Below are 13,549 nucleotides of genomic sequence, written 5' to 3' on the forward strand. Positions count from 1 at the left end.
AGTTTAACAAGGGGATAGGCTGCCTCCCAAAGTAGTAAACTACTATTCAAACTGAGACCAGAAGACCACCAGTCAGGGATGTGAGTTCCTTTAAATAATGATGCAGAATTTTATAGAAAGATAGTTCTTAATCCTTTGGGAATTAAGAACTAAATGAAAGATAGAGCTCTTCTCCCCCCCCAAGAAAAATGAACATTAGAGCATTCATATAAATTTTTAAACATATGATTTCATGGGGCTTATGAACTCTTTAAAGCTTTCTGGAAAAGAAGCTGTGCTATATAATGTTAGAAATATTTTTATGCAGCAAAATATATTAGGACAATTTAGAAAATAATGTAATAAATATTTCTTAGTTTTTAAAAATGTTAAAAAAACCAAACAAACAAACATTGAAAAACAAACCAAATCGAACCATCATCTGAATTCAAGCTGAGAAAGGTTCCATGCTGAGCAACTAGAAGGATTGCAGGGCAGCAAGAAACAGGGAAGACGGCGCAGGACCACGTGACCACAACATACCTCTCAGAAAAGCAGACTGATCCTCTGGCCACCACCAACCAGCAGAGAGAAAGAAACTAGAACACAGGGCTTTAACTCCCATGTCCTCGTTGACAGCAGACAGTGCCTTCTCTTCCCCAACACTGTGTATGGAAAGAAGATGAGGCTATTAGTTTACCCAGGAACACCCAGCCTATGGATTGTGGAACTCAACTTCTATAGCCAACAAAGCCTCTCTAACTATAAGACTTACATGTAGCCATGAGACTCAAAGAAAAGTCTAAATATACTTGCACCTTCTCTAAGGCTGCTCCTGGGATCATCTGTGAATCTTATAATGATGTCCTTTTACAGTATAAGAGAGTAGAACGGCTTTGTGCCAAAATACTGCCCTTATATAATCAGTCCCTGGTGTAGTATTATAATAGGAGTCCATTATATCTAGATTCTTTATGGAGCTATGCATGATTACACATCTATAGTAAAACTCTACAAATTATCCCAGCCATAATATTTTTCCAAATAATTATTATCAAAGTTGGACTCTGTCCCCTTTGCCTGTCTTAATGAACACAGTCTTGTCCCTCCCACCCCAACAAACAAAATATATAAATACTTAAGTATGGACAGGCTTTTATATTAGAACATATCAATGGGTGGATTTTACATATAAACTATACTACAGAGAAAGAAATTCTGTAGATAAATACTGAACAAATTCCAATTGGCCAGTGCTGAGATAGGTCCTGAGGAATATACACAAATCTATTCTGCCTTAGAGGAACTTCATAAAGTTGAGGACAAAGCTGCAAAAATGAGAGTTAGTGGACCATATAAGAGCATAATAAAATAAAGGGTTAACTTGTAAGCTATAAGTTCATAGAATCTTATGACCCACATATGAAGAGAGTTAACACTGTTTGTTTAGGCTAGGCCTTTGCAAATACTCAGTGCTCAAAAAGTGTTTGATAGAAATACTAGCATCATGGTTGCCCACTCAAATCCTTTCTGTAATTAAATGGAAAATCAGAGTCAAATATCACTTTGCGTCTTAATTCAGAGTTGCTTGGAAAAGATACTACTTTTACATACAGTGGCACATAAAGCAGTTTTATTCCTAGCCTTATTCATTCTTCATCAGAAATGGATTGAAAATGCTTTTCTGTTGCAAACTAAAACACAGTCATAGTAACAGCAGTTACAAATATTATAATGGATATGAGTTTACAAAGGTCTTATCTCTACTTATCCTTATAATGATGAGTTAAATTTTTTAAAAATCTTATGAAATTGTGTATAAATTTGCTACAAAACAGTCATATCTTTTTAGATGTCTATATCTATATTTATATCTATACCTATACGTAATCAATGACTGCTGCCCTGACATAAGGACTTTTCCATATGCACATAAAAAGAGACCTGACTAACAGATCTGACAAACCATGGCCAAGAGTCATTCTTGGTCAGCAGAATTTTGAAATTTATTGTAGAAAAACAGGAGGTCATATTATCAACTGTACTAAACACATGATAATGTAGATTTTCATAAACACCTGTAAACTCTAAGTGGAATATAGAGTACACCTATGTCCTCTCTGTTTCTTATGAAAGTATACCAAAAATTAACGAAGATGGCATGAAGAGCATGATATATCTCAGTCACAATGTATGCTTAGGGCAATTTTCACATCCAAGGGGTGAGAAGTCATGGTTTTTGCTACTTTAAGTAAAAGCGAAGCTACTTTAGTTTAGTGGCCATCATGGAGTCTTAAATAAAGGTTAATATTAATAGCTTACGATCATTTCTCTACCCATAAGCCTTCACATCCAAGTATGTTTGGATGTGAAGATTTCCTTATGTGGTTTTTGTTTTCACTTTATTTTTATAAAATCGCTGTCATAGACTCAATAGTCATATTTTTCATCCTAAAAGTACACTTTAGTACTTTAAGAAAATGGTAGTCAGCAGTTTCACCAAAATAATAGTAACGTAAATGATGACCTGAAGGAAATGACTAAACTTGTCTCAGCTTCTGCCCCCTCATGTATAAAATGGACCCCTCACCCAAGATAACTAGAAGGATAAAATGAAGTAATGCATGTACAATGCTTTCTTAACACAGTGGCTGCCACGTGGCCACATGGTCTTTCAACAAATATTATTCTTCCCCTTCCCCTCATCACTGAAAGATGAGGATCTTGTTGTTAGAGGTCTATTCAGTATATACCTACATGTTACCAATGAGTGGCTCAAATTTAAGGTCAATGAGTTAAAAGATAGAGTGATGGAAATACACTTTATATTTATTTATAAATATATTATAATATAGTATTATATATTTACATATAACTATGTAATTATACGTAATTATATGTAATTAAATATATTATATTACGGTAGGCATGAGGCTCCATTAATTTGATTCCTCGTGCATCAAGTATATGTCACCAAATTTTCTCCGCAGATTCCTCAGAGACATACCCCCAGCATGCACAGTCTCTGGACGGCAGCATGGGCAGCTCGATACCACTGTACAGATCCTCAGAGGAGGAGAAGAGAGTGACAGTCATCAAAGCGCCGCACTACCCGGGAATCGGGCCGGTGGATGAATCCGGAATCCCCACGGCAATTAGAACGGTAGGAAATGCCAGCGCGCCTTGCTCCCGGGCTGTGCACAGGCTCCACAAAGGATGGATTGTCAATGGCTTTGTGCATTCCTATGCTCTTATATAATGAGGATTGCCCTCCGTGCCATCTGAGTTCTCATGAATATTATGCTGTGTGTGGCAGAGAAAGGGAACTGTCGATTGAAGATAATGACCCAATCTGTTTTTCCATTTCAATTAAAAATCACGAAAAAAAATCACGAAAATTGTGATTCTGTTAAACGATAAAAGTAGGCTTTGTCTGGTTTTACCTCTTCCACGGAGTGTTGGGGCAATAGGGAGAGAAAAGAGAATGAAGTAGAAAATGTGAATTCTTTGGCTGCACTGAATTCCCATGTGCATTGCGAATAAACCGGTGATTTGTTTCTTGAGATGGATGGTGTGTGTTACCACCAGGAGACTGGGAGCTGTGAATTGGGTGCTGGGCAGCGAGATGATTGGAGGGAAGGGAGTTCATGTCGTGGAAAGGAAAAACTGTCTGAGGAAAATACACATCACGTTTCAGTGTCCCTCGTCAGCTGTGCCTGCTGAGAGCTCTCCGGGGCGATAAGTGAAAGTGTTTGGGGTTTTTTTTTTTGAAGTCTTTAAGCTCTGCCAGAACATTGCTCGGTGTTTCAGGGCAGCCCCTTCTGGCAAAGTTCAGCAGCAGCAGAGGCTGAGCTTGGGCAGGCAGCTGCTTGCTGATCCAGTCCACTTGCAGAGGAGGTCTGTGCTGGCCTGCGCGAAGGAATACTGGGGGCGCCAGGATGAGAGCGGCAGCACCTCTGCAGGTGAAACTGGGGGGTGGTGAGAGAAGGGAGCGCCGACTGCATACACTCGGTCTGCAACACCCACGTATGCGGCTGGGCTGGTGCCGAGAGCTACTGGCCTGGAAGGCAAACCTGGGGGGCCAAAGACAAGGGTGGAGAGAGGAAAAGAACCGGCAAGAGATCAGAAAAAGAGATCAGGGACGATTGGAATCGCTCAGAAAGAACGAAAGACAAAGACTGGGGGTCTCTTGTCTCCTTGGATTTGCATTCATCATATGGGGATCCTGTGCTCGGAGAGGAGAGTTGAAAATTGATTATTCCAAGCATCTGTATTAGAATTGGAAGCCAGAAAGTAAATCTGTAGAGCAGTTGCTGGGGCTTTAGACTCATTAGATTCTGGGGATGTTGAATGTGACTAATTATAAAGTCCTAAAAATCTCTGTTGGAACCAATGATTGTCATATTTAAGTGACAGGAAAAGTTCAGGGATTGTGACTAACATTCTTAATCTTAGGGTGGCTGCATGTTTCTGGTGGTGGCACTTTGTTGTTTGTTTCTCTTTTAAGATTTCTGACTCAAAATGCTTTAATTTGAATTTTTTTTCCTAATAACATAGGGATACAGTGTCAGACAGGTACAGTGTCACTGGTTTTGTTTAATTGACCCTTGACAAATTAGGAGATCCCTGATTCTGTGTAGTTATAGATTGTCTGATTTTATCTGAGACCTCTAGTTATGTTTTTAAGTCAATATATGATAGACATAAATGGACATGCAAAGCTGGAACTGTCTTTATCTGTAAGATATGATTTTCTTAAATAGCAAGACCTTGCTTTTTACGTTTTAAAGGAAAAAACTGAGATGTTATAGATGGTTAGTGAAAAATCAAGAAATATTAAAAATTTATATATTTTTAATCTACTGCCAAATCAAAAGCATGTTGAGATATGCATAAACAAACACAGATACTAGACATTCAATGCAAGTTCCCCCTCTATAAAATAGAAAATAAAAATATAAGCAACTCAGAAGTTCCTTATAAGGAACCAGCATTTTTATGTACAGCTGTGCTCTTATGTAGACTGTTCAAAGTTTACAGAGAAGACACAGGTCTGAAGACTCATTCACATTTCTTATCTGTCAGCCCCACAGAGCACATCCCCAAGTATAGCTGTGTTTATAAATGTGGAGTCTCGCCATGTCTGAGCCACGGCAGGCCAAGAATCTCCAAGGCTGTTTTTCTTTCTCATCCACATAGAAAGTAATGATTATCAGACTTACATTGCTTCACAGGGGCTTTCTGCTCAGTGTACACACCAAAGGCAGTACTGTCCCAGTGTGTCATCTCAGAGTCTCATATTAGACAACCAGCAGAGACCAAGGAAACAATTTCAAAAAGTAACATGGAAACTCTAGAAAGCCAAGAATTAACCAAATGTACCTTTGAGCTATCTGCAGAAAGGGAAGCAGCTCCCCAGACTGCCCTCTCTCATGCGACCTGGGACGTCTATGTTAGCCTTTTACTGCCATCCTTAAAAATAACAACAACAAAAACCGCTAGGGTTCAGATACCACGAGACTGTGTAATTAAGGCGAGTAGTTAAGTGAAATGTAAGATTCTTTCCTTCTAGTTCAAATATAACACCGTTTGAGTCTTTTCCAAGCTGGAAAGGGGCAAAAATAGAATAGAATAATGTATACTGGTGTACATTCTTATTGCTTGGAAGTATTAAGCAGTAATGAAAGGAACTAAGATTTGAATCTAGGTTGATCTGACATTAATCTCAGCTTTCCACTGCAGCCTACTGTTTATATTATGTCAAAAGAGGGGTGGATAAGGAGCTTCTGCTTTTAAGGAACTTACAGTTTAGCACAGCAAATGTTGCCAACATTTTATTATCACATTAAAGAAATTTTGAAACAATATCTATATTTTGTGACTTGCTCTAGTACACTAGATTGTTTACTATAGTCAGTATATTAGTAACTTAGACTAGTAAATACCAAATTTTTTTTTTTTTTTTTTTTTTTGTGGTACGCGGGCCTCTCACTGCTGTGGCCTCTCCCGTTGCGGATCACAGGCTCCGGACGCGCAGGCTCAGCATCCATGGCCCACGGGCCCAGCCGCTCCGCGGCATGTGGGATCTTCCCGGACCAGGGCACGAATCCGTGTCCCCTGCATCAGCAGGCGGACTCTCAACCACTGCGCCACCAGGGAAGCCCAATATCAAATTTTTATTTCTCTAATTCTAAGCTGATGATCAGAATACAATTCGAGTCCAAAATATTCCCTAGTTAATTTTTAAAATAATGTCTTGAACAATATACTCACTAACAAGTTATTATGGATAATGATAATTATCACCAAAACTGTAGAAAATATGTGTCTTTTCCCTTTTTGGAAATCTCTGCACGATAAATCAATGTAGAGTTCTGATGTTTTGTAAACTACAGGAGTGTAAAACTTCAGGTTTATTCAGCCAAGTTATAGAAAACAACCAAATAGTGATTTACTAGTAGTTACTGTCCATGCAAAATCATTTTGAAGAACAAATACACAAGTAAACTTCCTGAAATTTGAGTAGACTTCCGTTTACCTAATCTCAATGTTTGCCATAACAACCTACATGGTGGCATTTATAAAAGGGACTTTAAATGCTTAGAGGACTTCTTTTAGAAAGGGACATAGAGTTTTAGTATTCCCATTTATCAGTTTCACGTTCCTCTTTGCCAAGCAACCTGGGCATTTCCTGGCATCTCTGTGCTCACCATATAAAGCTAGCAGATGGCACAACAGAGGTCCTGCCGGATATGTGCCCTCCAGCAAGTGAAGGAAAAACTCCTGTCTGTCAGGATGCATTGCCATATACAGCGATATAACTCACTTATTCAGCTTCCTCATTGCCATTGGTTGTGTCCAGGTATGGCTGGGGAACATTTTTACACAAAATTATGTCTTATTTTTTATTGCTAAAGACTGCAAAGGAATTAAAGCTTAATGAAAAAGAAATCCATCTTTTATGAAAGTAAATGTCCCTTAAAGATACATGTTCATGTACTTTGTTTAACCCAGCAAATAACAGCTAGACTCTTGTTTTATCACTGCCTCTCCCACCAGCTCCCACCATTTGAGTATAAAGTCCACCAGTGATCCACTCAATGTTTCCATTGTAGAAAGAGCCTAGAATGAGTGAAGAAGTGATTCCCAACAAAGTCAATTAGCCCTTGATGTTACTCTGTATTTGTGGTGATTACCAGAATCATATATTCTTAGACATCAAAATAAGTCTAGATACAGCACAAAACCCTCAGTTTCCAGATGGAAAACACGATGACCACATTGGAAAGAAAAATCAGGATGTAAAATCTACACCAAAGCTCAGTCTAACAAATACAAGAATACTTTTGTGGCCTTCCTAACAGAATATTTTCTATGAAGAGAACTGCCTCGAAAAATCTGTATATTTAGTCACTATATATAGAATGGTCAAGTTTCTTACCAGAATAACCCTGGAAGAGTTAAAATGAAGACACTCCAAGCAAAATCTTGAATTATGATTAAAAAGGCCTATGTCCACTTTCACAGGTATACAATTAGGTAGACTTCCATCCAATAACCTGGATTCATTCATTGTTTTATCCTGTAAATATCTGAGGTTTCCTACTGTTATGATTTATTGAGCATTTCTTATATTCTAGGCATTGTTCTAGGTCTTTTTGTATACACTGTCTCTTTCATTTCCGTAACAATTCTACGATGTGGATATAATTATTTCATCTTAGAGAAGAGAAAACTGAGGCCCTAAAAGGTTACCTCACTTGCCCAAATTCTTATTGCTTGGAAGTATTAAACAGTCATGAAAGGAACTAAGATTTGAATCTAGGTTGATCTGACATTAATCTCAGCTTTCCACTGCAGCCTACTATTTATATTATGTCAAAAGCGGGGTGGATAAGGAGCTTCTGCTTTTAAGGAACTTACAGTTTAGCACAGCAAATGTTGCCAACATTTTATTATCACGTTAAAGAAATTTTGAAACAATATCTATATTTTGTGACTTGCTCTAGGACACTAGATTGTTTACTATAGTCAATATTTTAGTAACTTAGACTAGTAAATACCAAATTTTTATTTCTTTAATTCTAAGCCGATGATCAGAATACAATTCGAGTCCAAAATATTCCCTAGTGGGCTTCCCTGGTGGCGCAGTGGTTGAGAGTCCGCCTGCCGATGCAGGGGACACGGGTTCGTGCCCCGGTCCGGGAGGATCCCACATGCGGCGGAGCGGCTGGGCCTGTGGGCCGTGGCCGCTGAGCCTGCGCGTCCGGAGCCTGTGCTCCGCAACGGGAGAGGCCACAACAGTGAGAGGCCCACATACCGCAAAAAAAAAATATATATATATATATATATTCCCTAGTTAATTTTTAAAATAATGTCTTGAACACTATACTCACTAACAAGTTATTATGGATAATGATAATTATCACCAAAAGGAGCAAAGCAAACAATTACAACAGTATAACTTCTATTCAGTTAATTTTATATACATAAGCTTGCACAAATATCAACTATCTAGGGCTGGGCACAGCTGTGACCTGGAAGAAATAAAACCATAGCGTATAACATTCCAACTCAGCCTCCACTCAAACAAAGGGTAATATATTTACAAATTGCATGTATCCCTGGATAAACGACTGATATGTCATCATGACATAGTAAAGAGTCAGAACAGACATCTGCTATTTAAAAAAATATAATATACAAAGAGGAACAATGTTTATTTGGAACCAGTTTTGTAACTGTTGGACATTTTCTTTTACAGACAGTTGACAGGCCAAAGGACTGGTACAAGACCATGTTTAAGCAAATCCACATGGTGCACAAGCCGGGTATGTAGTTCTGTTCTCTGATCAGGTCCTTGTGGGCTGAAGGATGTATACTCTTTTGTGTAGTTCTGGTTCACACAAACTGTCAAGACCCCAGCAAACTTCATGGCCCTCCCTTCTTTTCAACACTTCTTATTCTTAGATCACCCCTCAACTCCCAGACACCTGCACTCCTGCTTCACCCTTGAGCTGCCAGGAAGCCTCTTAGAAGGTAGCCCTTGGAGTAGTGCCAGGGGCTCTGGCCTTATGCCTCCATCCTTCCCTATCCACAGTATAAACTGGCCTGGTGTATTATCTGCTTAAACAGACGCATTATTCTTCTGTCCACGTGTATCTGCCCCATATCAAGACAGTGACTGTAGCTGGGTCTCACAGAGTTGACAAGGGATCTTTAAAGCACTTACTAAAGGAAATTCATGATCCAGGACGGGTGGAAAGGAGGAAGAGGGACTGATATCTGTATGCTGTGAAGTGGGCAGCAGAGCAAACCTGTTAACAGCCCAGAGAAGTCAATTTGCAAAGGCCCAGCAAAAAAAAAAAAAAAAAAAAAAAAAAACCCATAATATTTGAAAATTTAAAAATGGTTTTATGAACTAGGCAAAATGTGTTGGTTTTCTAACAAATCTGTTGTTTCTCTGAAGTTCTGCTATCTTGTTAGGATGTGGTGACCAATCTGTATTACCATAATATTTATGTTTCATTTTCTAGATGATGACACAGACATGTATAATACTCCTTATACATATAATGCAGGTAGGATGGGTTTCCTTGCTTGCCATGACTACACTGTGCCCTCCCATGCTTGGAAGAACTTCCCAGTCACTTTTTTTTTTTTTTTTACCACTCTGAGTGCACGATTTCAGTCTCTACAATTAGGAAGATGCTTTTTTTTTCTTTTCTCAGCATGTATAAAGAAAGATTTGATCTTTTCTCATGGAAATGAGAACTAATACTATTTTACCTCCTTCATCCCCACTGTTAGTTTATTCTCGGCTTCAGGAATGTTTAACCAAAGTGTGAAGGACAGCAGGAAAGAACATACTGTAACAGGGGGTACAAAATAAGATAAAGATCTCCTTTTATCAGTAGAGAGAATGATTACAATTGCGTAAGATCTTTCAGATACACTTCCCCAAAAACAAGTCAAGCAAAGTATTTTGTGACCCTGTCCATGCTTTTGCTCCAAATGCAATCATTCATTGAAGGATTTTTAAACATCCCAGTTGGCTGGACCACTTTTCTGACTCAGAGTTGCCAGCGGTCATAATGGATCGACTTCAATTCCGGGCATTTCCACTTGAACTTGAGTGAGTTGGTATCTTGTGAAATGGTTGCAGGCTGGAGTGAGGGACCCCTGAAAAATGTTTCCATCATCGCTTTCTCCTAAATGTCACATCAGGGGACCCCACACGGGGCCGCCTGTCACTTCCCGGCCCCAGGCTCAGGACGATTGCACAGTGCCTGTTATTCCCTTCTGTAGAGCAGTCTCCAAGGCCCACGTCCCATTCAGCAGCTGCAGCCTCCCATCAAGGTCCCCTTGCCAGCCACACCCCCAAACTGGATGAGGTTGTCCCCTCCATGAGGCCTGAAGGCCAGCACTCAGGCCTTTTCACTGTTGAGGATTCTGCTACTAGTGTCCGACGACAAGTAAGGGAAAAAAACAAGCAGAACAAGCTCAGCAAGCTGCAAGAATCTGGTTTTCAGTCCTGCTCTTCCAGATGATAGCAGGTGGCCTGCTAGGATTCCCTCAACTTTTATTCCTGGTCTCAGGTTCTCCTAACTCCTCTGCTGTGTTTAGCTTGTTAAAATGCAAAATTCAACTGAGAAAATTTTAAAGATCTTCTTGGCTTTATTAAACGATTCATGAATCAGGCAGCATCCAATCTAGCAGATAGAAAGGAGCTCCGAGGAGCTGAACAAAACAAAAGGCTTTCAATAGGCAGAAGGGAGCAGGAACAGGGAAGTTAGACTAAGAAAAACAGCGGGTGGGTTACTGCAAGGTCCCTTTCCCCCGAGGGGAGGGCAGGGGGCTGTCAGGCAGAGTATCTAACTCGTGCTGGCCAGGCCATTCCTGATGGACTGCTTGAAGATTCCATTTCTGGCAGAGTCAAAACTGTAACTAAGTTAAGTCTCGGTTTGGTGCTGTGGGGCTTAGCATGAGCAACTCCATTTTGGGTCTGCTGTTTCGTTCTGAACAAGCACTCAAGTTGAAGTCTGACTGTAGCACTGAGGCAAAACAAAAGTGCAGACACTGTCTCATCTGTCATAGCCAATTTGCATGGAACTTCAGGAGAAGCAGATGAATGAAAATAGACTTAGCTCAAAAGATTGAGGTGGCAGGAAGTTCAGAATTTCTATAATTATTTTTCATATTGAAGTTTGCATCCATTAGAATTAGTCAATTGAACGGTAGTTACATATAAACTTGCAGGGCCCTTTAGAGTTTTACCATTTAATCGGTAGACAAAGAAACTCTGATTAGTCTCTTCCCCTCCTACTAACCTTACATCGCGCTGTTCTATGCCTTGCACTTTCTGATGCTTTTTTTCCTCTGCCATCTCCTCTTCCCCGACCCACCCAAACCAATCCTTCAGGGCTCACTCTAGTGTCATCAGTTCTGTGATATCTTCTCCGACCAATCACCACCTTCTAAAATCTTTAATGCCTAAAATATGTTTTCCTCATGTGGCTTTTATCATATGCTACCAATTATTTTCAATCATAATTCTAATCATGTCTCTTTTCCCCAGATGTGCTATAAGCTCACTGAGAGTTGATGTTTCCTTATGCCTTGCACCGCATGTATTTAACTTGCTCAATATTTTGTTTGATTGCAATTAACATGTCAATTAGCATATGCAAATCAGAGCTTTTAAAGTAATAGAAGATATTTGGAAACAGTTCTATTAAGTATTTTTAATCTTCTTCTAAAATCTTAACTATGTTATTAGTTTACATTATCCACGAGAAAATTTGCTAAGTATCTGTAAGTTTGTTTCTAGTACCAGTTGGAATTATTACTAATTCCATAATAATTGATGAGGATTCACTGTAACCAACTGCTCGTGTATTCAATCCATTAATTAATTAATAATGATTAATAAATTAATAATATTAATAAATCAAGAGCATACCATCCAATGCATGCATTGTGAATATGTTTACTGATAATAATCTTGGTAAAATCATGGGATATTTTTGTGGGGTATAAATAATGTAATGCACTTTAAAAATGTTATTTGTTTCTGTTCTGTTTTTGTTTTGCTGTGTTGTGTTTCCTGATAGGCCTGTACAACTCACCCTACAGAGCTCAGTCACATCCTGCTGCCAAGACCCAGACCTACAGACCCCTCTCCAAAAGCCACTCCGACAATGGCACTGATGCCTTTAAGGATGCTTCCTCTCCTGTCCCTCCCCCGCACGTTCCTCCTCCAGTCCCACCACTTCGACCAAGAGATCGGTCTTCAACAGAAAAGTAAGGCATTTTCCCCTGAAGTGTCCTGTATTTAGCTTAGGATAAAAATAAGCCCACAGGGCATGCAGCAGAAGAATCAGTGCTTACCTTTCTGAGATAGTATATGTACAGTCTTATAAAGGTGCCATGTTCACCTCCCCTATCAAGAGTGTAGCAAACACTTTCACAATATTGGTTCATAATATCAGGGTCACCTGAGTTAGACTTGAAGTAACTGAGCGTCATCTCCACTCTTTGATCAATAAATGCATATGAGACAAATAAATAGAAATAATTGACACTCCCTTTGGCATAGCAGGTCAGAGACTATGCAGTTAATTTCCAGTTTCCTCAGATTTGAAATCTGAGGACTAGGACTATTAATGATTTAAAATTTCCCCTCTGATCACAAAAGTATCTTTTTGAAAACAGAAAAGGTTATTCATAAATCATAAGTAAGGCATTAGTTAATGTGTCTACCTGTGACTCATTTCCACACACTAATTTTAATTTCCCCACTGAAATATTTTTATAGAAACTATTCAAACAAAAATAAAAATTTATAAACACACTTCTATTGGGCCATTTTTTTTTTTTTTTTTTTTTTTTTTTTTGCAGTACGCGGGCCTCTCACTGTTGTGGCCTCTCCCGTTGCGGAGCACAGGCTCCGGACGCACAGGCTCAGCGGCCATGGCTCACGGGCCCAGCTGCTCCGCGGCATGTGGGATCTTCCCGGACCGGGGCACGAACCCGTGTCCCCTGCATTGGCAGGCGGACTCTCAACCACTGCGCCACCAGGGAAGCCCTATTGGGCCATTTTTATTAGGATAATGACTAATAGTACCACTTATAGGTAACCTTCATTGAGACCTCACTATGAGCCACTAATCTAAGCACTTTTCCTGTATTATATTACTTAATTCTGAGAACAACCCAATGAGATATGTTCTATTTTAAACCCATTTTAGAGAGAGGAAAAAAAAAAAAAAGCTGTGGTTTTGAAAATTAAAGTAAGTTGCTCAGCTCACGCAGCTAGTATGTCCAAGCCGGGATTCACACTCAGCTCTAACTAAAGCCATAGTTCATGCTATACCAGCAATAATAAATAAGAATATAAGGATTATTCAGTATTAATATGGTTATTAAGCATCCATCTATCATACCCATCCCAGAAATATTATATTCCACACCTTGTTGTACCGTTAAAAGTAACTGATGATCATATAGGGTATAAGATACCACAAAGATAGACATACATTATGTGTGAAGAGTTCTTATTTTAATGCCT

The 13,549-nt window shown here is 39.3% G+C and overlaps 1 protein-coding gene across 21 annotated transcripts in view; it reads left to right on the forward strand.

Moving 5' to 3' along the window:
• The window catches only part of SORBS2 (sorbin and SH3 domain containing 2), a gene marked incomplete at both ends in the record, with an annotated part of 89,063 nt that overhangs the window by 20,337 nt on the left and 55,177 nt on the right, over positions 1-13,549 (forward strand). For 16 of the 21 annotated variants that reach the window (XM_079726485.1, XM_079726498.1, XM_079726479.1 and 13 more), the window contains 4 exons: positions 2,970-3,142; positions 8,744-8,810; positions 9,516-9,560; positions 12,093-12,282. In XM_079726485.1, coding sequence (XP_079582611.1) covers positions 2,970-3,142; positions 8,744-8,810; positions 9,516-9,560; positions 12,093-12,282 — 475 coding nt within the window. The remainder of the gene's footprint in view (positions 1-2,969; positions 3,143-8,743; positions 8,811-9,515; positions 9,561-12,092; positions 12,283-13,549) is intronic. The other 5 variants (XM_079726486.1, XM_079726497.1, XM_079726490.1 and 2 more) reach the window with 1 other exon arrangement.

Source organism: Hyperoodon ampullatus (assembly GCF_949752795.1).
Source record: "Hyperoodon ampullatus genome assembly, chromosome: 20".
In the NCBI taxonomy this organism is placed as follows: Eukaryota; Metazoa; Chordata; class Mammalia; order Artiodactyla; family Ziphiidae; genus Hyperoodon; species Hyperoodon ampullatus.